The 26,577-nt window shown below is 38.9% G+C and overlaps 1 protein-coding gene and 1 non-coding gene across 8 annotated transcripts in view; both read left to right on the forward strand.

Moving 5' to 3' along the window:
- The first annotated feature begins 529 nt into the window (after positions 1-529).
- Positions 530-26,577, forward strand: part of HNRNPR (heterogeneous nuclear ribonucleoprotein R) — a 33,932-nt gene continuing 7,884 nt past the window's right edge. For 4 of the 7 annotated variants that reach the window (XR_012474559.1, XR_012474560.1, XM_074218162.1 and 1 more), the window contains exons 1-10: positions 530-620; positions 3,349-3,514; positions 5,859-5,977; positions 6,428-6,535; positions 9,907-10,020; positions 14,481-14,657; positions 16,339-16,473; positions 19,881-20,096; positions 23,455-23,604; positions 26,441-26,562. Coding sequence is in view for 5 of the 7 variants with exons in the window: in XM_074218162.1 (XP_074074263.1) it covers positions 3,358-3,514; positions 5,859-5,977; positions 6,428-6,535; positions 9,907-10,020; positions 14,481-14,657; positions 16,339-16,473; positions 19,881-20,096; positions 23,455-23,604; positions 26,441-26,562 (1,298 nt within the window). In the remaining 2 variants the exon portion in view is untranslated. Of the gene's footprint in view, positions 621-3,345; positions 3,515-5,858; positions 5,978-6,427; positions 6,536-9,906; positions 10,021-14,480; positions 14,658-16,338; positions 16,475-19,880; positions 20,097-23,454; positions 23,605-26,440; positions 26,563-26,577 lie in introns of all 7 variants that reach the window. The other 3 variants (XM_074218160.1, XM_074218161.1, XM_074218163.1) reach the window with 3 other exon arrangements.
- On the forward strand, positions 15,421-15,526 carry LOC141510594 (U6 spliceosomal RNA). Its single transcript, XR_012475049.1, has one exon. It is a non-coding gene; the product is annotated as a U6 spliceosomal RNA (small nuclear RNA).

Below are 26,577 nucleotides of genomic sequence, written 5' to 3' on the forward strand. Positions count from 1 at the left end.
AAGGCCAGAAAGGGGCGTTTCGGGGCCGCCAACGTTAGCGGTCGCGCCGGCCGGCCCCGTCGGGGGATGGGGGCGGCCGCGGGCCGCCGGGAGGCCGAGCCATGCCCTCCCCCCGCGGCGGCCCGGGAGCGGGCGGCCGCGGCCCCGCGGGGCCTCCCGGGCCCAGGCCGAGTAGCCGAGCCCGGGCCGGCCTCAGCGCACCCTTTGTGTGCCTCCCTCCGCCCCCGGGTCCTAGTCCGGCGCCGCTGAGCCTTCCGATTGGCCCAGAGCAGGCGTCCGCCGATTGGTTCCCCGTTCGTCCCGGCTCGTCGCCCACGGTTCAGAACCCCGTCGCTACAGGCTGGGGCAGCTGTCTCTCGGACCGATCCCAGCGCTGATTGGCTGCACTGGGGAGCCGAGTCCCTGGAAGCAGTTCCGGGAAACCCCGCGTGCTGCCGGGATCTCGCCGCCCGTTCCATGAGGAGGAGGAGGCGGAGGAGGCGGAGGAGGCGGCGGCCCTGGGGGGGGGAAAAGGCGGGGGGAGAAGGCGAGGGGGTGGCGCGCGCGCCATTTCTAGTCGTTTTCAAAGCGCCTCGCGCTCGCTGTCACGGGCCCCCGGCGCCGGCGCCCGCTTTGCCCTGGTGAGTCTCGCGCCCGCCCGCGGGGGGAGGGGCCGGCCCCCGCGATTCGGCCCGGCCCGGGCCCCGCGCCACGTCCCCGCCGCGGAGGGGCCGCCGGGCAGGGCCGGGGCGAGCGTGGGGGGGCCGGGAAGGAGGCGGCGGGGAGGGGGCCGAGGGGCCGGGGCGGCCGGGCGCCTCCCTCCCCCGCGGCGGAGGGCCGCGGGCCGCGCCTTTCCCGCCTCCGAGGAAGGCCCCGCCATGCACGCCGGGAGCGGGGGGGGGGGGGGGGGGGGGGAGGGCGGCGCGCCCCCGCCGGGCCCCCTCCTCCCGACTTGCATCCATCCGGCAGGCTGAGGTGGCGGTGGCCCGGGGAGTGTGAGTAAGTACCCCCCCACGTGGGGCCCCACGCAGGACCTCCCCCGCTGGTGGACGTGGAAACGCGATCGGGCAGAGGGCGCCCAGCCTGTGGAATGCCCCTCCACGATTTAAATGGCTTCAGTGCCCCTGCCTCCGAAAGACCCCCGCCCCCCAAAACCCACCCACCCCACACCTGGCAGGAGTTTGTCTCAAGTTTCGCCTGGCCGGGTGACAGTTTGCCAAGGAACAGAATGGGCTTCTTTCCCTATCCTTGGGGTTGAAGGAGACGGAGTTGTTGTTTTTAACCTCCGAGACCTATTCTGTTAAGCTGCATTTTGGGTGAAATTTTAGTTCACTTTTTTTGTGAAACAAGGACACCCCCTCCCCTTTTTCTCCCCCCTCCTCCCCTCCCCCTTCCTTCCCCTCTCCCCTTCAGTATCTGCTCATTTGAGGCATGCTGAGTACATCTGGTACTAATAGTATTCATGACTTTTTTTCCCATCTTGTGCTTAATAGGCAACCTGTCTTATGCTTTACCCATACTTTGATGATGATATTTCTTAACAGAAATGTTCACATCTGTTAAGAGTTTGCTTCCATTCTGTGACTGCAAAATGTTGCTTTGCTTTGAAGGTCTTGTATTGTTGTGTACAACTTTGGAATTTTGAAGATTTCCTAGCTGTATTTGGGAATGAGGGGGAAGGTACGAACATTTAGGAGAATGGGAGTCTATAGATGCAGCCACGTGTAATAGTATGGTTTGATTTAATAATGTGCATATGCCCATTTTTCGTGATAAAGAGTTGAGCCCAGACCTGTGTAGTCTTGAGCGTGTTAGCCTTTTTAGCTAGTTCATCAGATAGTGTTTTGAGGCCTGCCTTGAAAAGCATTTACTCACATAAATAAAAGAGTTCAACAGCAAAGAATGCGTCTGTCTGTGCACAACCTGTACATATCACCAGACAATCCAATCTTTTAATGGTGTTCTTTGACCATAACATATCCTGACAGCTTGAGCTCTTTCAGTAATCCATCTAAGCTGAATTTCCTCATTTCCTCTCTCTCCCTTTTTCTCCCCAACTCCAACTTTGGTCTGTTCTATCTTCTCACATTATCTTCAACTGGATTTCAGTGGTCTTTGAAAGAAATTAAGTTGTTTCAAGTAAGACAATTGCTCCTGATGCTTTCCCATAATGTCTGGTAGGATCTCAAGTAGTGTGGCTATGTAAGAACTTTTGGGGAGACTTGTATTTTCTTGATAGCTTAGTTATCTTGAGTTTTCTTCAAAAACCAGGCTTATTCTTGATATCCACCTTCATAGCCTTTATTTCAGTATATGTTGCAATGTCTTCCTTCTGCTGCATATTATCTTCATCAAGTTGTCATTTCACCACAGACAAATGCACCTTTAACTCTTACTGCTTTTGTGAGGCAGGTACCTTTTCATCTATGCTGGTCTTGTAGAACTCTCCATTTAAACTCTCTTTTCCAGGTAGTTGGTCCAGTTCAGCAGTACTTGAATGGTGGGATACACAGAATGATTGCTGGCTGATTAACTGAGAAATCTGACCTAAGCTCTCCCTTAACTAGGCACCATTGGTTGGAACTCTTGGAAAGAAGCTAGCTTAAACATGTATTTTTGCAGCCTTACCTAAAATTAATTGATGTGGAAAATTCACTATATATTGGAGTTTTGGATTTCCTTTTCTAAAAAGTAACCTCCACAAATAGCTCATTGTAAATATGGATTAAACTTTTTTTCCTCACAAATTTATAGATGGGAAGAATAAAATTAATTTTGTTAGTGATCTGATTGTAACCTTAGTAAGGGCAGGATGGAAAACCACCCCCAAACACCACCAGCATGTTGAACAGGGCTACACTTCTGTCACACTTATATTGGAATGGAAGCATGATATGATAGAGAGCCAGGGATCTTAGAAAATTCTCAAACCTGGAGTTTTTGGTTTGTTTAAAAACAAGATATAACTGAGTTTGTGTAAGAAGGGAACTACAGAGCTTTTTAGGCCTTTATAGTGGTGATTTGTTTATCAAACAAAGAAAGTTTCTTTTTGATGACAAGATCACCAGGACATAACAGCTGCTTTGCTAATCAGATACTTTCCCTCTGACCAGAGAGTTTGAGGCCTTTGACCACCATGGTGTACATGAAGTACTTTAAAACCTTATGTCTTCCATGTACATTTTTCATTGTTTTCTTGGATGATTTTATTACAAATTTAGGTCAGCTACTTATCAAAAAGGCATTAAATATGATTTTGATAGAGTATTAGCAGCATGTATACAAGTTAGTTTAGATAAGTCATTCATTGTCCTGCAAACTAGTTATTTCTGGCTTAATGTAATATAGCTCCTGAATTTTTTCCAGCAGCATAATAAAATGGCTAATCAGGTGAATGGTAATGCGGTACAGTTAAAAGAAGAGGAAGAACCAATGGACACTTCCAGTGTAACTCACACAGAGCACTACAAGACACTGATAGAGGCAGGCCTCCCACAGAAGGTGGCAGAGAGACTTGATGAAATATTTCAGACAGGTATAATATGCATTTCTTGTTTCTGACCGATTATGAAAGTGAGGGCAAACCACTTTGAATTGTATAGCTTTTTAAGGTTAAATAATACTTACTACTGTTTCTGATCTGTCCTTGTAGAGCTGAATGTGTGTGACTTCCTGTCACCGAAGGCAAATTGGGTTTGACTTTGACACTGACTCTTATTTCATGATTTTGAAGCCATCTTAGTGTTGAATATTTCAGTCTTAGTTGCTTCAGATCAGTACATCAATTTTTCTTAGATGTATCACAAGAAAAAAATGTATATTCCAGCAAAAATTTTACATTTTTTTTCTCAATCCAAATCAATCATCATTTTGCTTTTACTTTTCTACTTTTAGCTTCTTAATGAGAATCTTAAATCAGTTTTAGCTCTTAACTAGGTGCCATAGTAAGGAATAGTTAGGATGTATTATTGCCTGAAACTATAATAAATGTCATATTATGTGAGTTTTGTGGCCTGTCTAGTTTTCATTGGACAGTAATCCACATTTCTCAGCATCTCATGGAAGTGTTTGGTTTGCAATAGTTGGCTGCTTTTTATCCAGAAGTCCCAGGGTTAAGGGCTTAGGAAAATCTGAATATCTTAAATAAGGTTTTGGTTGTAAGTGGTTTCAGGTTTTAAAGTGGGAGAGAAATGTTTTACCCTTAGGGAATCTTGTTCATAAATAAATATATATATATATATATCCTCCCCCTCCCCCTTTGATGACATAAATGGATAGAAACCTTCCTCTTTAGAGTGTTTGGTGATCTGTAGTCAGCTTCTGAGAGAGAATTGAACTGTATTATAAACCTTTCTTAAGTATTGTAAGTTGTAAAATAACATTTTGTCCTTTTAAAAAAAGACAGGAGATAAATGTTAGACATTAAAAATGATTTCCTTAAATGTCTCCTGGCTAAGGTATCCATTTGGAAATCAGTTCTAAGGAGTTTTTTTTTTTGTGTGCATTTCTGCCATTGGGAAGAGGCAGTGATTTGCTTAAAAGATGCCCTCTTGGAGAGCATTGCTTAGTAAGGATGGCGAAGCTTATGGTTTGAGCATAGGCATGGTTGGACCAGGAAAAGACCTGCTGGGTCTCGGGGACTGTGGTGTTTGGGTGGTGCTGTGGAATTTTTCACGAAAGGAACTCCAAACTTATTTAGACATGCTCATTTGGGGGCATTTTAAATAAATTATGACAGTGCATTTAATTTTCTTATATTAGTAACTGCAAGTGGCACTACATTTATTAAAATTTTTATTTCATATAAAATGAAATTTTGTTTGGTGGGCTTTGCTAACATGGAGTCACTTTAAAAAAAAGTGTTGTTTCCATTTCCTAACAGTTTACTTCACAGACTCATATATAAAAATTTTTATAGTAAATTCAAACTAAGTTAACAGAGCTGTTTTTTTATTCATTAGTAGATGCTCTATATGTTGTTTAACAGTTCATTTTTAGAGTACAAGGAGGATTTTTTTTTTAAAACAGTCTTAGTAGATCTATGACTATAATAATTTTAGTTCATTTGGAAAATATCATTGTTGACATTTAGTGTCCTCCTTACCACAGCATCCCTTAAATCTCAGCCTATCTTATGTTCATGAAGAAACTAAGAAACTGCTAAAATGTGGCTTTCTGAACTTTTTTCTCAAGCTCCATCATAAATGTTAATTTTATAAGGATTACAGAAGAGTGATATTGTATCTTTCCACATTTGACTACAGCAGAGTCTGTCTACTCAAACAACAGTTTTCAGTCTCTCTCTTTAGCCCTAAGATCGGCAAAGAAAGCCTTTGCTACCTTTTTGGAGCTGGAGTCTCTTTAGTTATAGGTATCGGCTAGGTGATTCTTTATACATGAATGATTGAAAAATCCCTAAATCCATAGTTTGGAGCAGAGAGATCCTTGGGGAAGATAGTATCTTTCATGTCCTATTTAGAATTTGTGCCAGGATTGGTGATTTCAAGCCTCAGTCTGTTGTGTAATATGTACAGCAGATTTAACTCCTCCTGGGGCATCTGAAACTCCAGTATTCTTTTCTTTTTTTGGGGGGGGGGTAGGGGGATAGGGTTTGTGTTTATGTGTTTTTTTGAAGGGTTGGGGGACATGGGAAATATTTAGTTTCATAGTGAAAGTATTTTATTTTTAAGTGTTTACATTTTCATGTCCTTTCATATAGTGTTTGTATAGTTGCATGTAGTTAAGAGTAAGATAATTTATTTGAAATAAAATTAAATGTAACTATTTTGATTAAAAGTTAATAATAATAATGTCATCAATTTGTGTCCCCTCTATATTTTTGAACAATAACATTACTATTTTTCGATTTGAATTTTTAGGGTTGGTAGCTTATGTTGATCTTGATGAAAGAGCAATTGATGCTCTCAGAGAATTTAATGAAGAAGGCGCCCTCTCTGTGCTCCAACAGTTTAAGGAAAGTGACCTGTCTCATGTACAGGTAAGACCGAGAATCAGAAGAGGTGCTGAGTGAGTGGACTAAAGTGGAATTGACTGGTTGATTTCCATGATGGATTTTTAGTTTCGATGATATCCTGAGCTCTAGGTGCTTTTGAAACCCTGAATATGGTGTTCTGCTAAAAGTTAAGTCTCAAAACAATATCAAAAATAGAAGCTTGTCAGCCATTCATTTTACAATGGCTGATGTCCTCTGGAGATATTACTTGTGTTACAGGAAGCAGACTGCTCTTAATATTGGGGTTGACTGCTGCATTGCCTTGGGGGGAAATATTCAGGTAGGAGGGACAGGTAAAGAACAGCAGATGATCAAACACTAGAAAGGACTGTTTGGTTCTCTCTGATGTTTAAATATCTATCTGGGTTGTGGAATCATTTATTCATTTGTTGGTGCAAGTGCTTCTGGCAACTCCAAATGATTTTTCTTTTGTAGAACAAAAGTGCATTTTTATGTGGAGTTATGAAGACCTACAGGCAAAGGGAGAAACAAGGGAGCAAGGTACAAGAATCAACAAAAGGACCTGATGAAGCAAAGATTAAGGTAAAGCAAACTTCTTTGCCAGAATTAATGAGATTAATTAGTGTTATATTTTTCAGAACGGTGTTTTTATACCCCTAACAAATATTTTTTAAATTATGGAAATTTTTCATAAAAGGTAAGGGTTTTCTGTTCTTTCTCCCTGTTCCTATTGCTGAGAGATATTGAGGTAGAGTGACATGAGCCCTAGATTATGGAGTAAGGAAGAAACAAATTCTGCTACAGACTCTTGTGGTCTCTGGCCTTGGGCTGAACCTTTCCAGGCTTCAGTTAGTTCATTTTCAAAATTCAGATTTTTGTCTGTAGTACTTCCTTAACCAGATTGTTGAGAAAAAGAAGTGAGATAATGGAGTGTATATGTTTTACCAAAGCTTGAAGGAATGTTCCCTAGGCTTAAACTCACTAAGCCTCAGTCTCTGCATCTGCCATTTGGGGAGGATGGTAGTAATAATAAATCATAATATATTTACATATGTAATTCTCTTTAAAAAAACCTATGAGATAAATAGTGCAGGTATTATTATCCCTATTTGATAAAGAAAGAGCCCAGGGTCATTCTTAGTAAATAACTGAGATGGGCTTAGACCCCAGTCTTTTCTTGAGTTCACATTCAGCATTCTGGACTGTATTGCCCTTGTTTGGGCCTTCCCTGTTTGCTTCCTGGTGGTTGTGGAGCTCAAATGAGATTTTGTGTACATGTTTGGAACTGGAGAGCATTCTGCTCAGGTATTGTCAGTCATCATCAACATTATACCTGAATTTGTGTGTAGGGCCTTTCTCAAAGAATTTGTGTTTCTTCTTCTTTGGACTTTCTCTATGCATCTTTCTCACTAAGGAAGTTCTCCAGTCACTCTTCTTCCTTTTGACTCTCCATGTACCTTTTATGATTAAAAAGAGGCCCTGAAAGTGAAACGTGAGGTTAGGACTGATTGGTGAGTAGACCTTACTAACTTTTTTATGTTAATCCAGTTTTCTTAATTGGCCATTTACTTTATAGTCTTGGGCAGAAAGCAGAGGCCAACCACTTTTCTGGAATGATAGAATTTTAAAGAAGTCTTGAAAAAGTCTCCTATTGAACTTTGTTTATGGAAGTTGAATTTGGGTATAGAAGAAACAACATTGGATTTGGAATTAGGAAGCTTGGGTTCTACTTTCTTTCAGCAACTTTATTTTTCTAAGTTTTGGTACTCTCTCTCAGTTTTTTCAGGGGGAAATTGGATAATACCACCCACTTCCTTTCCTCATAGGACTGTTAGGTTAAAGTGTGATATAGTAGAAATTGTGTGGAATTCAGATTGAGCAAGACTGGCTCATCATGGTTCTGCTCTGGGTGACCTTGGATAAATCACTTAACTTCTGCCCCATGAAAGAAGGAGTTTAGATTAGCTGATCTTTCTAACCCTAAATCTTGTAATTCTATTCTAGGTAGTAATATTTTAAAAATAATTTCTTTAGTCTTTGTAGTAGACAGACCAACTTTATTTGTCTTTAATGATTTGCTTTCTCATTAAGAAGACTTGACACTATTTAAAAACTAAAACTAATCTTTGAATTGAAAGTGGGAGGAGGGGGTCACTTTAGAAATTTATTCAGTGATGACCACTACCCCATTAAAAGCTAGACTGAAGTGACCAGTTCTGTCACTCACAAGCTCTGATCTTGATCAGGTCACCTTTTTTCTGACCTTGTTTTCCCTTTCAAATTAGGGGATTCTATTCATTGCTCTGAAGGTTCCTTCTATTTGTGATTCTTAAGTGGAATCTTTGTTTAGTGAATTGTATAAACTGTGTAGAACTGTCAAAGCCTTCCATTCTCTAGGAATCCTTTCCTACCTGAATCTACTTCACATTATGTACACTGGCTACTGCTGTTTTTGTCATTGGGTCACTTGAGCATGTTTCATGCACTAGAATTGAGACCAGGGATTATAGCTTATTAATTGAACAGTTTGGATAGTGATTTAAAGTTTGACAACTTATGAGGTATAGCTAATGAAGTATCATTATCATTTTAAAGGACAGGAAACTGAGACACAGAGGACGTCCAAACTAGGAATTGTACTCCCATATCTTGAGTCAGTGATTCATTATGGCTCCTGTTAAACCAACTGTATGAAACATACTCAGTTTTGTAGAAGTCAAGGACTGACTGACTCAGTCAATATGTCCAGATCCAAATTCCTGTCAGCTTAGAAGGATCACTTGAATATTTCTTTATATGGATTTAACCAAGTGAGGATGGTGAAAGAAACCTATTGATTATCCTTACAGAATTCCTGGTTTAGTCAGGGAAAACTCGATTATGATACCAGAGACAGCTAAGGACTAGATTATTATACTTGACTTGTGGTACAGGAGGACATAAGTGAAAACTAAAACTGGAAAAAAAATTCTCGGAGGAAATTGAACTTTTGAATGGTTAGGATGGACATTGCAGACAGGGGCAGAAACAAAAAGGAGAGTAGCCAAGTGCTTGGGGATACTAAGGATTGATTGGAACAGAGAATGTATGTTGAGGAATAACAAAAAAATTGGGAAAGCTATTGGTACCATAGGACAGGAGTTGGGACCACTCTTAGCAGGCTTTTTGATCAAACTCCCCTAACTAATTTAAGGAGAAAATTCCCTTTAGGAATGGCCAACAATTGGTTAAGACTGAACAAGTTGTGGTAGAGGAACATGTTGGAATACTATTGTGCTTTAAGAAATTATGAGCAGGCAGATGTTAGAAAAACCCAGAAAGACATAAACTGATGCTGAGGTGAGTGAGCAAAAACCAGGAGTACATTTTACACAATAACAGCAACATTGTGTGTTGACTTAGCTCTTAACAATACAGGGATCAGTGACAATTCCAAAGACTCATGTTGGAAATTGCAGTCTGAATGCAGATCAAAGCATACTGTTTTCTTTGTTTTGGAAATTTTTTCCTTTTGTTCTGTTTCTTTCATAACATGACAAATATGGAAATATATTTTACGTGATTTTGTGTGTGTGTGTATATGTGTAATAAATCTATATGGTATATATAACATTTATCAAATTGCTTATTGACTTAGGGAAGGAATTCAAAATCTTATTTTAAAAAATGATTGTTAAAATAGTCAAAAATTCTTGTTTGTAATTGGACAAAAATCATTAAAATACTATTTAAACAGTGTGGGAAAAAAAAAAAGAAAATCCCCTTTGCTTTCCTGGAATGGTGGTCTTCTAACATCTGCTTCCTTGATTCTCTGGATCCAGATTTTATAGGGCCTTTAAAAAATTTGTCTTTATAAAGTTGTTTTAGGATTTAAGTTGTTCAAGACCAGCATAGTTTTTTTGTGTGTAAGAGCCGTTGGGTTTTTAATAAGCTGTACAATCTTTTCTTTCTAGGCTTTGCTTGAGAGGACTGGTTACACATTAGATGTAACCACAGGTCAGAGGAAATATGGTGGTCCTCCTCCAGATAGTGTATATTCTGGTGTACAACCTGGCATTGGGACAGAGGTGAGTTTGATGACTTTTAGTTTGGTATAGTTTCAGTAATATAGATAAGTGAATTTCATATTTTGGCAAATGTCACTTTGAGTTTATGATTTTTTTTATTCATTTTAATTTTGCTCTTAGGAAGTTCCTATGTAAGCATGGAAGATGCAAATGAAACAAAAAACCTTAGCAACACAAAAAAGGTTCTGAACAAATTTATAAACCTGTGGCCCAAAAGCTCAACCTCTAAATTAGAGTATAGATGTCCTTGAACTTGGGAAGACATTAATGATGCTTTGCTAGGAGCTGAGTGAGAAATATCCTTTCCCTGATTCTCAAACATTCTTTGACTCCATAGGGAAGCATCATGGTCCATTGGAAAATGATGTGGTCCTCCCCCATCTGGGTTTGAATCCTGGCTGGGTCACAATTAGTTGTGTCATTTTGGTTGTCACTTACTTCTCTGGAGCCTCAACTTCCTATATTAATGATAGGGTTAGATTAGATAGTCTGTGATCTCTTCTAGCTCCAGTATGTCAGGCTTTAAGAGCTGAATATAACAATGTTGAATGAAGGGAATAATTAACATTGAATACAGCAAGCAGAATTAATTAATTAATTAACAGTTTGAAAATTACTTTGATTAAAGATAAAAGCCATCTTACTATGAGTTTACAAACCAACTGTTGGAACTAGGAAGGCAATGTGGTATCAGAGGAAGAGCACTGTATTTGGAGTCTGGAGAACTTGGGTGTGAATTCTCTTTTTTGTTGAGCTGTGCTACCTTAGTCATATCACATCACACCACAATCCAGGGCTTGGTTTCCTTTTCTTTAACATGAAAGGGATAGGGGAGGAAAACTGTACACAGAATGATCCCTACATTCTCTTTCAACTCTAAATCCTCTGAGTCTATAGATTGTAAAGAAGAGAAGCCTAGTAATTGTGGATCCTGGAAGAGAAAAATCGGTATTTGTAAGTGGAAGAAGCAGAGGAATTATGTACCCAACTTCCCAGTATTCTTTACTAATTCCAAGTTAAGTTTGTTGAATGATACTTGACTCTTTTCAGCTCTAGCTGAGCTCACTTAGGCTATCTTTCACAAGTGAAAGGATTAATGTATGTTCCTTTCTGTGCCTCTATTTTATTATAAACTTAAACTTACATCAAATGTCATATCTGTGGAAAACAGTTGTCTTTTTTTATATAGAAAAAGGATTTTTGTGATCTATTTTTGAGGCTTTTATTGTCGAATCCTGAGAGACAGCTTGGTGTGGTAGCTCTGGAGCCAGGAAGACCTGAGTTCAAGTCCCCTTTGCCATACAGTGGCATGTCATTTAGAGCTTCTCTGGGAGTGTAGGTGGTAGAGAAGGTGCAGATTAGTGAGCAGGTTTCCTTGTTAGGAAAAAACACAGGTTCAGTGAAACAAATGACCAGATCATCCTGTGCAACCTGCCTGTCCAGTCAGGTGGCGATTACTGAGGGAAACCCTCTTTAAACACATTGATCATAGGTGGGCCTTCTTCCTTTGATGTTACCTGAAATCCACATAAAGCTAGTAGGACATCTCAGCTGTGATCCTGAATTCTTTTTTTTAACTTTTGTAAGGCAATGGGGTTAATTGGCTTGCCCAAGGCCACACAACTAGGTAATTACTGAGTGTCTGAGGTCAGATTTTAACTCAGGTCCTCCTGACTCCAGGGCCAGTGCTCTATCCACTGTGCTACCTAGCCGCCCCTGATCCTGAATTCTTGAAAGTGTTCCAGTGGAGTGCCAGGTTTAGCACTGGCTGTTCTATGGGGTTGGTTTCAGGCATGACTTGACAGGAGTTTGTTGGATTTTAGAAGACTAGCTTTGCTAAGTACTGAGAGGCTCATCAAGAGTAGGCCATTTATGGGGCAAATAGGTGGCTCAGTGGAGAGAGCATTTGGTCCTGGAGTCAGGAGGACCTGAGTTCAAATCCCATCTCAGATACTTAATAATTAGCTAGCTGTGTGACCTTGGGCAAATCACCTAACTCCATTGCCTTGCAAAAACCAAAAAGAAAAAAAAAGTAGACATTTAGTGGGATTTAAGTTCTTGGGTCATAGGAACCCATGAAACAAAGACTGACTTAACTTTTTTCACTATGATGTCATATTGTTCACTTGTATTGAAGGATCCTAGGTGAATGATTTCGAGGAGAAAGGGATGAAAGATAGCTAGAAGCTATTTCAGTTGTCTCAGGTACAAAACACATTTTAAATGAGGAATCCAGAGGATTTTATTGTATATGAAAGGTTGAAGGAGAACAAACCAAAGGTAAAGATGATTTTGATATGTCTGGGATAAATATGCTACCATTGACAGAAGTAAGAAAGGCAGGTAAGGGAGTAAATATATTTTGTAGAAATAAATGATTTTTTTTTTTTTTTTGCAAGGCAGACGGGGTTAAGTGGCTTGCCCAAGGCCACACAGCTAGGTAATTATTAAGTGTCTGAGACTGGATTTGAACCCAGGTCCTCCTGACGCCGGGGCCGGTGCTCTATCCACTACGCCACCTAGCTGCCCCGAAATAAATGATTTCTAACATTGAAATGGCATAAATACCAAACTGGCCAGTTTGTAGATTGATAATGGTCAGCAAATTGACCCATGAGTGAACCAAATCTGAGCCCCTCCTTGTTTTCCTGTGGCCCACAAGATAAGAATGTTTTTCCATTTTAAAATTTCAAAGTTTATTTTTACTTCCCAGATAGTTTTAAATGTCGTTTATATCTTCTAGCAGTTTTCCCTAACCTGTGTCCTCCCTGGAGGGGTATATGGGGAGACAGCTGTTGTTAAGGAGCTATGCCAAAGGACATATATCTAGTTTTAAGTATGTTCAGTCAATAGTTACTAATAGTACAATTATAACATAGGAGTCCAGAAATGCCTCGACCTTGAAAAGATTGGAATCACTAATATCTGCTGAGCCCAGTACAATGCCTTATATAGAAATTACACAGAGGATAGTCAGTGAAGGGTTTTTTTTTTAAGTTAGGGGAACTTGGAAATGCAGAAGGAACCCATTCAAAAGTTGGAGACTGAAAATGCTGAGAGGGAGAGGCTGATTGAAGGAGCAAGGTCCAAGAAAAGTTGGGATCGGATACCGTTAGGGCTTAACATGAAATGTAGGAAAATAGAGATTGAGAGAGATGGAAACTTAAAATGAATATAGAGGGTAGTGTTTTTATGGTAAAGAGGGAAAAAAAGACCTGTAACCTCAACTTTAGTAAAGGTGGAGATCAGGTGATCTGCTAAAAATGAGGCTATGTAGCACAGTAGTTGGGGAGTTGGGTGGAAAGTCTGGAAGTGACTAATTCAGAATCAACAAAATTTTTTCTGGTTTGCTATGAAGACCAAGTTTAGGAAGACTGAATGTTTTAGGTTTACCAAAACCTAGGTGGTATAGCTATTATTCTGTTGCTGTAGAATTGTAAAATTGAACTTCAGGAAATTACAGTTAATTTCTTTATTTTTCTTCCTGCTGTTTTACTGAACCAGCTGGAAATTTTTAAGAATATGAAATTTTATCTCAGTAGATGAGATTGTCTTGCTAAAATTTTTTTCCAAGGTATTACCTTAAGCAGAATTCTGAGCACAGATAACCTTGAAAATGTATTCATTAAAGGATAAATATACCTTTGAAATACCTTAAATTTTGCATTTTAACAGTTCTGTTTTTCATACCGTTATGTAGAAAGAAATAAAAGTTTGTTAGATTTATTAAAAAATAGTTTTAAGGTTGACCTTGAGTCAGTAAAGATTCAGGACAGTCTCCTGAACTGCATACATTTTTGGCATACCACACAGTAACTGAAAGTTCACTGTAGCAAAATAAAAACAATATAGCATCTGTAGGGACAGAAAACCTTGATGTCAGAACACCTGGATTTGAGTGGATTCTAGTTCTGACATTTCTTAGCTATTTGACTGTAGACAGATCATTCACCTTATATCTGAGATAAAAACTAATTATTTGCAAAGAACCAATTTATATAACCTTCAAAGCGGCTTATAATTGGTTTATTTATTTCTGAGTTATTTAATATTAAAGGAAAAATTATGTCTAACACTGTCTTAAAAATATTAATGTTTTAATAAACTTTGGTGTTGGTTTTTTTGGTTTGTTTTTGCAAGGCAGTGGGGTTAAGTGGCTTTCTCAAGGTTGCATGGCTAGGCAATTATTAAGTGTCTGAGACAGGATTTGAACTTAGGTCCTTCTGAATCCAGAGCTGTGCTCTATCCACTGAACCACCTAGCTGCCCCTGTTAATAAGCTTTGGAAAGTTTTTTACCAAAGGTTTGTGTTATAGTTAAGCAATTATCCTGTCCCTCAGTCATTCCAGTTAACTGTAAGAAAAATTTGTCATTTTTTTTAAAGAGAATTTTTGTTTGCAGTTTGACCATGGATTTATATATTTAATTTGGATTCTAACTAGTCAAAAAATTTTTTTTCAGGTTTTTGTAGGTAAGATACCACGAGATTTATATGAAGATGAATTGGTACCACTGTTTGAAAAGGCTGGTCCCATTTGGGACTTACGCCTTATGATGGATCCTCTATCTGGCCAGAATAGAGGGTATGCATTCATCACCTTCTGTGGAAAGGATGCTGCACAGGAAGCTGTCAAGCTGGTATGTAAAAGGGCCATTGTGGCCAAGCTTCAGTTTTTGGAAACAGTTCAAATATTCTGCTTCTGATGATCATTAAGTTCTATTAATTCTGGTTTGAAAGCTTTGATGGATGACCTTTTTAGCTTGTGGGGTGGGGGGGGAATTACTTGACCACTGGGTTTAAGGAGTTTCATTTCCATTTTGGCTTTGCTTTAAAAAATATTTCACCCCTTTAGTCTCTTATGTCTACCATGTTCTACTCTTATAGTAAGAGATAGTTTTGGTTTCTTTACTCTAAGGAATATCCTTGGTCTTTCTTTGTTTCTTCTTGAGGCTCAAATACTATTTGCCATACTTCCTGCTCTTTCTTCTGTATACCTTCCCTTTGTTCCCTTATGCTCCTTTCCAAATAACAAGTAGCAAAATCATTTGATTTTAATGTGTCCTAGAGTTTGAAAATAATGTCTTGTTACTTTCTATGTGGAATCTGAGGCCTCAGGCTTCTAGGATTAGATGTAGATGTCTTCACCACTTTGCTCCTTTTCTCCCTTACAGTTAGCTGATTCATTGAGGGGCTCCAGTTTCCTTCTTTAGTGTTAATGCTTCCCTTCCTAGAGGTTGGTAGCTCAGAGTCATTCCCTTTCTTCTCCCTTCTCCTGCTTCATTCTTTCCTCTTACTCCCTTTCACCCCCTGCTGTCCATAATGACACCAGGATATTTAAGTTACAAATAAATAATCTTACTGAAATGTGGGTGTTGAAAGCTTGTAAAAATCGTTAGTATTGTGCTCACTTTGGTAGCACATAGATTAATATTGAAACAATACAAAAGAGATTAGCATAGTCCCTCTTCAAGAAGACAAGCAAATTTGTGAAGCATTCAGTATTATTAAAAGAAATCATTAATATTTTATTATTTTAAACTTCAGACCCACAAATTTGTGTGCAAGTATAGCATATGCCACTGTCTTTCTAATGTGTTTGGTGCAGTATTAAAATAAAATGATATAGAAATGTTGAATTATTTTTAAGAAAGTTTTTTCACATTTGTGATATATATATCATCATCATACTTTTATAGTTTGGATTTGTTTGGGGTAAACTGCTTGGTTTTATCCCAGATTTCTCGAAAAATTCATTTCAGTTGACAAGTCTGAAATAATGAGTAAAATTTTAAAGTAGGTTCAATTTTGTTTAAATGGGGCAACTCCCTTCCCTCCTCAATATTGAGTAAGTTGACTTGGAGACAAAAGGAGGGAAGTGACAAAACCAAATGGAATTGGGGGGTTGAAACCATTGAGTTTTTTAAAAATAATAACAGCATGAAAAGCATTTACAGGCTATAAGGAATAACTTAGCTCTAATGACTGCAGTCAGCAGTTCTCCCAAGTGTGGTCCTGGTGGTGGGGAAGCCCTGTCAGAAGTCTAAAAGATTGGAACTATTTTTGTAATGATATTATTAATACACTTAAATTCCTAATATGGTAAATATCAATAGATGCAATCCATATAAACAAAAACTCTTTGGAGAGTCCTCCATAATATGAAGATTGTAAAGGGAGTCCTGAGACCAAAAAGTTTGAGAACTACTGATATGAGGAAATGCCTGATTTTATAGAGGTATTAAATATTTTAGAATAAAAGTCCAGTATCCTGAGTGTGGGGTGGTTGTGGGGTGTATTTGGGTTTTTTCTTCCTTGCAGTGTGACAGCTATGAAATACGTCCTGGTAAACATCTTGGAGTATGCATCTCAGTGGCAAACAACAGGCTATTTGTTGGATCGATTCCCAAGAACAAAACCAAGGAAAACATATTGGAAGAATTCAGCAAAGTCACAGGTAAAAAAAAGTATTGTTTATAAATGAGTTTGGGGAAATCCAAGTTAGTTTCTTAGTGTAAAAGGTCACATTAGTTAGACTCCCAGTGGTGTCAGACTCAGACCCAGGAGCATGTTGACTGAGAAAACCACAAATTAACATTATCTTTGTTGAATTATATATCTTTTTATTTTTGTTAAACATTTTCCAATTACTTTTTTATCTGGTTTAGGACAGCTGGAAGCTTGACATTGCCTTAGTCTTTGAAGTCAGAATTGCACAAAAAAGTGATCTTGTTTTCCTTCTCCTTGATCAATTTTTTAAATATCCCCTTTTTTCTGCTTAGCTTTTAACTGACTTGATTTCAATTTGGCACTTAAACATCAGTAACCTCATTTATCCACATTTGTAAGTTACTCTGACACTGTTTAGTAAAACTCAACTTAGCTCTGATGATTTTGCTGCAGATCAGAACAGGACTAAAATTACATTGAACTCTGGAGAAATTGAGCCTCTGAATGTTAGATGCTTTGAGGCCAAGTATCCTTTGACCTGACAAGCGTTAACTTTTCCCTGAGTGAGTTAGAACCTGGAACTTTATGCCAAGGGAGCTATGTTGTGGGACTGGACTGGCTATCTGTGTCCTTCCTGCCTCGATTCCATTTAAAATACATTGAACACAGAGTTCCAGGGGTTTTGCTGTGAGTTTATGATACTAGAACACATGAATAATTGACCTAGTTCATCTCTTGCATCTCAGCAAAATTATGTCTATTATGTTTAACAGATGTTTAGGATCTGTAGGGAGAGAGATTCCACATTTTTCTTTGGTACCCTACTAAAAATAGCCCAGACTGGAAAATCTTTTAAATGGCTCACTTGTATTATTGGCACTGCATTTCAGCCACAGTTTTCTGTTTTTCAATCAGAATTAGAATATCATCATGGCTCCTGAAGAGGGATACTTTTTATATATACATATATATGCAGATAAGTCATTTAGGGCAAACATATATACATTCAAAAGAAGAACAACTAATAAGTGAAATGCTCTTTTATTTCTTTCTTCATTTTTGGAACCATTTCTAATTTATCAGTAAGCCTTTATTAAAGAGCCACAGTGTGCCAGATGCCAGTGTAATAGGCTCTACTTCTAAGGAATTTACATTCCAGAATGACAGTATGAGTTAATTATTTTTCTTTTTTTGTCTTTGAAAATGCACAAAATTAAGTGATTGTTTGCCTTAATCATTGTAATTTTTGCTTTTCATTTTCAAGATCTAGATCAGAATTTGTTGGAACCTCACCCTTGCTTTAATATTACCCTACTAGATAATTGCTTACTGCTCACTTGATACTTAGTCTGTGCAAATTGCTTGCATTCTCTAGGAGCCAGGTCTTTTTTTTTTTTTTACTGCATGTTCTGTCTCATTTCAACATAGGAGATATTGGAATTCTTAAAGGAATTTGTGGTTGAAATTAAGTGTCTAGACTTCCCAAGAACTGATAAGTTGCTCTAGATAAAATAGAAGCACTCTAAACAGTAGGGAAATGATGTTTTTTAATATTACATCTTTACCTTCACCTTATTGTTCATTTTGAGTTTCTAGATCTTTGTGTGGAGACATGATTTAGGAATTCATTTTTTAAATTGTTTTATTTTCAGCTCCAAATTCTCACTTCCCTCTCCCAGTACCCATTATGATAAGGCAAGGAAAACAAAACCTGTTACAAATGTGGATAGTTAAGAAAAACATTCCCACATTAGCCATGTTGCTCCCTCCACCCACCCTACTTCCCTTTAAAAGAAAGAAAAAATATGTTTCGCACTGCGTGTTTAGAATGGCAGTGGATGACATTTCCTTGGGAGTCCTTTGGAATTTTTGTTATTGTGCTGAACAGAGTTCCCACGTCTTTCAGTGTTTGACTTAGTTTAGAGCTACGCTGGAGCATAGCTTTGTCCTCTAGGGATGACCGTGGCTGTCTCCAGGGTAATCTGAGTGGTATATGAGGTTCAGTGGTTAGGCTTTTTTGTGGTGCTTAGGCCTTTGATGACTTTTAGGAGCTAAGACTGTTAGTAAATGCGCTGTAAATAGCAGGGGATTATCTCCTGAGTACCTCTGCTCCTTACCTGGGGAATGTCCTACCCTGTGCTTTGACAGCTTTTTCTGATCTGGTAGGTCCAAATAATGATGTAAATTTTAGGATATTAAAAAGTTTCTATTATGAACTTTGGTTCTTGATCAGAGTGAATCTGTTGATGGACTTAATAGGCTTAGAGTTTCGATCCATGCCCTTAAATAAAATAAATGGCTTAGAATTCAAACTCATGTAGAGGTGACTGTCAAGAGGCAGTGAATTGTTTGTCAGTTTTCAATAGCACATTTGGATTGATGAGGACTCTAGTGTATGGCATATGGCATTATGGTATTCTCCATATCTTGATCTCCTAAACTCTCTTCTTTTCTCCACAATTATTAGTATTATCTGTTGCACTTAGGAAATCACCCTTTAAGATTCTTTTATTCCAGTTGGACTTTTGGAATTTATTTCTTTTATGTCTTTGTGCCTCTCAAGCGATTTTTGTCTGAGCTCTGCCTGCCATGTTCTCATAACCTCTTTCAAAACATACACAGTCCTTGATCATATTAATTGTTTTGGGTTAATTCAGTTTCAGTCCCATGTTTCCAAGCTGTACATGGTAATTCAATCCCTCTTTCTGTACTCCTATTAAACTTCATGTAATTTTTCATCCCATAAGATGGAGGACTTTTCTTTTTGGTTCATTCTTTTCTATTAAAGTTAACATTTTCCATAGGCTTTTTCTGTTTCTTTTTGTTGTTGTTAATTAGTAAGATGTTACACGTGAGACTTTGTGGAGAAAAGATATCCAAAAGAAGACTTTGAGAAGCAGCCACAGCTAAGTGCTACTTTATCAGCAGTGGTCTGCACAGGTGGAAGGAGGGCAGGACTACTGGTATACAGACATTGTGATGAGGACAGGTAGACAGACAGAGAAGAAAGGGCTAAGTAAAGAGTCATTGTGAAGAAGGAAGAGAATTTAGCACATTGTAGAACAATTACAGAATTGTGTGATTTCTATGTTTCTAGCTTGGAGTGACAGGAAATGATTTTGATTTCAAAGTGTAAGGCTTTTCCAAATGTTAATGATATTGTTGAATACAGAATCATTCCTGACCTTTGGTGGAATTTTTTGGCTTTGACTTCAGGACCCCTTGATTGAAAAGGATTACTTTCAGGTTATGACTTTTCTCTCTCGTCTCTCTTGGATCAAGAACTTACTTAATCAGTAATAGCAGAATTCTTCAGGCGGATTTTTCTTTTTGATCATGGGCGAGTCGATTTAGAGCATAGGTCAGCTCCCTAGCTGTGTGGTGGATGCTTTTGGCTTATCTCTCTGGATGTTGGTTTAACAGAGGGTTTGGTGGACGTTATTCTCTATCATCAACCCGATGATAAAAAGAAGAATCGGGGGTTCTGCTTCCTTGAGTATGAAGACCACAAGTCGGCAGCACAAGCCCGGCGCAGGCTTATGAGTGGGAAAGTCAAAGTCTGGGGCAATGTTGTGACTGTGGAGTGGGCCGACCCTGTGGAAGAACCAGATCCGGAGGTTATGGCCAAGGTAAATATAAAAATTTGTATCGATTATGATTACTTTCTGCAGACCATAGAATGCCTGCATTGTTGTACCAGGAACACCAGTGAGGGCTTGGTTCTTACTAGCCATTCACCACAGCAGTACCTTACCCTAAATGAACTCTCTTAGAGGCCACAAACTTGGCTATCCCTGTGAATGTCGACAGAGGGAGAACTGAGATGCTGGGCCTACTTTATATAGAGAGATTGAGGAAGCCAAGAAAGAGCCAAGTTGGCGATGTATGCTCTGGCTCATGTTTTCTGTTGATCTAGGTCATTAAGTATCCAGGTAGTGAGTGATTCCCCAGTCCTTGGACTGGGTCTTTGCATTTGGGTTGTTTTTTTTTTTTTAACATCAGCTCCCCTTATCTGTAAATGGGGCCTGAGAAGACTTCTAAAGTCTCTTCTAGTTATGATTCTTGTGCTTTTTAGGATAGTGATCACCTTGAAAAAAGATGGAGATGGAAAGCATTGCTATTCAGTAAGATCAGATTTTCCTTTCAAGACCTATCTCTAGAAGCTACTTGTTTTCTCCTACTTCCCATGCATGCAGCCCCATCAGCTCTCCTATGTGAATTGTGGTATCTTGGCATGTGGTGCTTAGACTTTGGGATTAAGTCATTTAAAGTGTGAATCTTGGAATATTCTATGGCCAGGTCAAAGATGGTGCTAATAGGGTATTGAGGATTTAAGAGATGGTCATCCTTTTCTCTTTGGGAACCATCATCCCCTCAGGGAATAAGTTACTTCTGAGTTATCAGAGGCAGCAGTTCTCCTCGTTTTGGAAAATCTTGTCTCCAACCTTGCTTTCTTGGGTCCTGAAGTAATTCCTCATTTTGAATGAATGAAAAAAACATTAAGTGCAAAATTCTGGAGATCTAGATAGAAGAGTAAGGTTCCCATATCTCCAGGAGCTGGAGAAAGTTTCAGCTTCATCTCATGCAGAAAGGTCCTTTGGTTTTAGGGTATAGCAGCAAAGAAGATGGGAATGCCTCTCATTTAATGTTATTTCTACTGATAAAATTCTATCAGTTTCTTGCAGTAATCCCTTTTACAGTGCCAAGGATTTGAGTCATGAGAACTTTGTTTTCTGAATCTTTAGTAACTGCGACTAATCACATCTCTACTAGGCTTGCATCTTAGGATGGTAGCTTAGATCACTATTTGAAAATACTGTTGTCCCCAGGGCTCTTGGAGTCTGGGTCCTAAGTTTTCTCATTGGGGTCTGAGGAGAGATAGTGGTGGTTTGACCTCCCTGACCTATGATGTTCCCCATCTCTTCTCAAGTGCCTTGCTGCTTCAGCTAGGTTGGCTTTGGAGCCCATGGTGGGTATTTGGTGAAGATGGCTGTCCTCTTCTCCCAAGGGATTGCATGAATCAAGTAATTCTACTCCAGGGGCCTCTGGGGTAGAGATGGAGGTAGGAGCATTGGGTATGTAACCTAGCCCTGGCTGGCAGAATTCCTGGGGACAGTGACCAGATAGATCTATGGGAAAGGAGACCTGCATTCTTTAAGCACTAACTCACTTTGTATCCTTGAGGCAACGTTAAATGACCTCCAGTTTTTTCTCTGAATTGGGAGGTTGCATTAATATGCCCTGGAACATTCATTAAGACTTCATTAATACAAATCACACAAGAGCAGGAGGAAATACATAAGCCAAAGAGATGTAAATATTCATACTGTTGATATCTTAGGTCATCTTTAGCTATTATTTTTCACTGGTCAAGCCCTCTCCAGAACCTACCTGTATTCAGAATTTCTTCTTATGTTGAGAAATTCCCTAGTGTTTTCATATACATAGATTCATAACTTCAGCCCTAAAGATGCCTCTCATCATAGACTGTATTTCCACTTTCTCTTTGGGAGCCATCATCCCCTCAGGGAGTAAGTTACTTCTGAGTTATCAGAGGCAACAGTTCTCCCCCGGGTTTTGGAAAATCTTGTCTCTCTTCTCCCATGTCTAAGGACCTTAATTGGTCTCTGGCACTCCTCTTTTCCCTCCTTCCACTTTCTTTACAGAAACTTCCAGTCAGACTTCCCTTCCTTGAAAGGTGTTCCAAGTGTTTCTCCTTTAAACACAGGTTGAACATAAATGAGTGTTTCTAGGCCTCTTTATTCAACAAGGAGAGGAAGTTGTGCTATAAATTGCCATATATGGAACTTAATAACATTTTTTAAAAGGTCCATGTATGACTGGATTTTGGCTTTGTTTAAGGACAAAATTCCTTAAAGAGCACTGAATTTAGAAGCTGATTCCTTGGTTTTATTATAATTAGATAAGTGATCTTATGCAAGTTATGGAGCCCCTTAGGTTTTTAATTTCTTCATTTGTAAACAGTGGAAGGGGGCAGGGCCATAAAATAAAAGTAGATCTGCAAAAATCTGAGAGGTCATTGAATACCAACCTTTCAATTTGCAGATAAGGAAACTGAAACCTAGAGGCTCTTGGTCAAGGCTACATAGCTAACAAAAGACTGAGGTGGGATTCAAATCCACAAAGATACTGGACCCTTCTAGTCACCTCACTATATTGCCCCTTTGACTAAATTATCATTTAACATCCTTTTTGTTCTTTCTTTTATCGGCTTTGTAGTAGCTATCCAGTGTCAAGTGTCCGAAACTACTTCTGAACACTGGTCTTCTGACTCCAGTGACAGCCACACATCCAGGACCACTTCCAGTCATCCTAATTCATATCTAGCCACTGGACCTATAGGCTCTGGAGGAGAAAGTGAGGCTAGGGCCATAGCACAGCACCCCCTCACTCAAATTCAATTCATGTGCTTGTCATGGCATCACCTCCCTGATGTCATGGTCTTCTTTGAGAATGAAGGACAAAAAAATACATCATAAGCTATCCAGAGACTATGTGTTTGTTAACAAAGTTCAGTCCTAAACATAAGTAATTGTAAAATAAGAAGAAACAAATATGAAAGTGGTTAGAGGTGACAAAGGGTTAGATTTTTCCTTTTTATTCTTAAGCAGTGTTTTCCCACATTCATTCACTCTTTGTAATTATAATCTTTTTCTAGCATGGAAAGGGAAAAAAAATCTACTTTGCTTTTTGTATCCCTTTAGTTGGGCTAGTGTCATTCTGTCCTTTATTAGTGTTATATGCTTGAAATAAAGGGTAGGAAGTGGAGCTGGGAGGAAGAGGACAATAGTCAAAAATATACTTGAAAACAGTCTGTAGGATCATTGTTCCTTTCTAGGTAACTTTTCATAATTATGTTGTAAAAATATATATAGCTTGTGTTTTTAACAGAGGAATCAGTATTCCACACATTTTCAGAGTGAATTTCAGTCATGTATCTAATCATGCACATTTTTCTTTCAATAGGTGAAAGTTTTATTTGTGAGAAACTTGGCCACTACAGTGACAGAGGAAATATTGGAGAAATCTTTTTCTGAATTTGGAAAACTAGAAAGAGTGAAGAAGCTCAAAGATTATGCGTTTGTTCACTTTGAAGACCGGGGAGCAGCAGTTAAGGTAGAAATGCAAAGTTTAGTGTCCTAATGTGTTTTGAAAGGGATCTTTGAAGTCCAGGAAGCTCATTTTCAGAGGAGTACTGTTTCTCCATTGGGTTAGTGGCATTTCGGTTTACTTGTGGAACTTTGAAAGTTCAGTTTTTCAGTGCTTTGTAAAATGTAGCTCAAAGGACTCATGGAAACTCCAATTTGTAACTCTTGACTCTTAGTAACTTGCTGTGTGATCTTAGGCAAGCCACCTTCTGGAGTCTTGTTTCACCATCTATAAAATTGGTCCCAGTGGACTGTGAAGCGCTAATTCAGCACTGTTGTAAGTATATCAAGTCACATGTGGTTTGCTGCCTTCAACATTTTGTGGGTAAAAAAGAAAGCAGTCACTCTACAGCTCTAACCTGCATAATATTTCCTGGACTGATACTTTGCACTATTGTTAATACATCATAATCAGAGCCCGTTGTAACATTGGGAAACCTGCCTTAAGGGTTCACCTGAGTGGTGATTGAGTGGTCATTCACTGATGACCCGAACCCTTAGTGCTTAAGCCCCAGTAGATTAATACCCTGAATTTCAGTCTCCTTAATGTTGTCATATTGCTTACTTGCTGTGTGTGCATCACCATTGCTCCTATGGAGCTGACTGATCCTGGAACATGGTTTCATCCAAGATCATGTTTTCATGGAACCATTTAATGATATTATGTAAGGTAGGTATTTCTTGTTCTTGACTTTATATAGAAATAGTATGGAATCCTCAGTTTATATAATTTGTATCATCAGATAGTACTGTGTACTGAGATGTTCTGTATATTTGTCTTTCCATTGTTCTTTAACTTCTTTTTTCCTTTTTTTTAAAAAAGATTGTTTATCACAAATGTTAAGCAGTATAGCATGGGGCTTGTGATTTCTTAGTACTTAACTCTTGGGGAGAACGATCTGGGGTAAAAACCTATCTGGCTTAGAATCCTCAGTGATGGGAGAAGAAAGGAACTTGAGTCTGTGATTCAAAACATTAAAAATTGAAGCAGTATTCCCACAAATTGTTTATGTAATTGGGCTCTTCTGCAGCTTTAATTTTGAACATGTGCCACAAACTTTATGTTCCCTCATCTTCGAACACTCATAGAAAGCTGGGATCGAAGATGTACTTGTCTGATTAAGAAGCTGGGGTTTAGCTTTCTGAATAAAATGGCAACCTTCACAGCAGTTTACTGGGGCTTGGTGCTCATTTAGACAGTTGTTTTTTGATTTTTGTTTTTTTATCATTTTATTCTTGGTAGTAGATAGTGCCAGAAAAACCTAGTAGCTGGATTTATCAAACTTTAAATTTGGGAGTTAATCATTTCTAGCCTACACCCTGTAAAGTGCTGTATTGTACTTAAGGGTTGTATTTAAGGGTTCTTGGAGACTGTGTTTCAACTAGTGAGACTAAATCTCTTCCAAATTGCTTCTTTCTCTATCAGTCTGTTTGCCCTGGTCAGGACTCATTTTCAAGGTCTGACCTCTGTGTGTATGCCTATGCATGTGTGTTGTGTGTCTGCGTGTGTGCTCACTTTGAACAAATCTGTTCCTTTGCATCTGTTTTAACTCAGCACTAGGTAGATTGGCTTGCTTTCTAGTTGATATCTGTAAGGACTGTGGGAGGGTCTTTAGAAGAAGAGACCCTTGAATTAAAATTTGTCTATCATTTTGTTTACCCTGTCCCCAGAACACTGTGAGTAAGTTTTGTAGATTCATTTAGACTTCAGTCCTAAGTGGTCCAGAAGTAAGATTGTGGAAGAAATTTGACAGATGCTCTATGGGGAGAATTTTATTAACATCCTTGCTCTGACCTTCAAAAGGACTCTGGCTCCTAAAGATTCTTTATTGTGAAGGTGACCTAGGGTATAACCATTTTAAGTGTATTAGATGGGCTTCCATAATCAACAACCCCATTTTCTGGGCATTTATTTAGGTGATTCTCCAGGTTCCCCAATGGACATTCTAATCCATCCCAGGTTTGTATTAAGGGAAGATATTATACTTATTTTATAAGAATCTTTGAGCCAATTGGCCCTTGAATTATATTGATGTGGTTCGATTCATTTGTATTCAAAATGAAAGTGAGCCAGGACCATATATTAAATATACCATCTTTGTATGACCAGCCAAGCTCTTGGAATGCCATCATTCTATTTCATGAAACAATCTGCAAGCAGCAGGGTAAGTAACTAGGCACCCTGGGCTTTGGAGCAGGAGATTTCAGTTCAATTCTGGGTTGTGATATTTAGACCGTTGCTTGTTGGGCTGATCATCAGCCCTTTCTGAGCTTCTCATTTGTGAAGTGAAGTGACTGCTTGTACTTAGTTATCAGAGGGGTGGGTTTGGGAGAGAAGTGCTTTTTACATTTTTTTGCAGAGTCCTTTAACTTGGATATAATTTAGGTTAAAGCAAAAGTCTATTTCCTTAAGGTTGACCTGGATTTAATGCAGATAAAGGAAAAGACCTTTAGGGAATGGCTTTGATAAGCCATGAAGAATTTTAATATTTGCCTTAATATATAAAGAGATAGAGGAAAATATAGGAAAAACTAAGTGTAGAAATTTTGAATAAAAATTGATGTAAAGGAAGGATGGATCAAAATGGTAGTTAGCTTCTTTAGAGCTTACCACCAAAGATAACTAAGTTTGCTTTCTACTTTTACTCATCATGATGTGAAAAAGATTTTTTTAAAATGTGAAACAAAAAAGTCAGCCTATGTGAAGCAGGCATCACATTAATCCTTAAATATTTGATTGGATGAAATGGTTAAATTTCTTTAAAAGTAAATTGACCAGATTTTTTTTTTCCATTTTTGTGCAGGCCATGGATGAGATGAATGGGAAAGAAATAGAAGGGGAAGAAATTGAGATAGTGTTAGCCAAGCCTCCAGACAAGAAAAGGAAAGAACGCCAGGCTGCACGACAGGCCTCCAGAAGCACTGCGTGAGTCTGCTCCAC

Source organism: Macrotis lagotis, chromosome 1 (assembly GCF_037893015.1).
Source record: "Macrotis lagotis isolate mMagLag1 chromosome 1, bilby.v1.9.chrom.fasta, whole genome shotgun sequence".
Classification (NCBI taxonomy): Eukaryota; Metazoa; Chordata; class Mammalia; order Peramelemorphia; family Peramelidae; genus Macrotis; species Macrotis lagotis.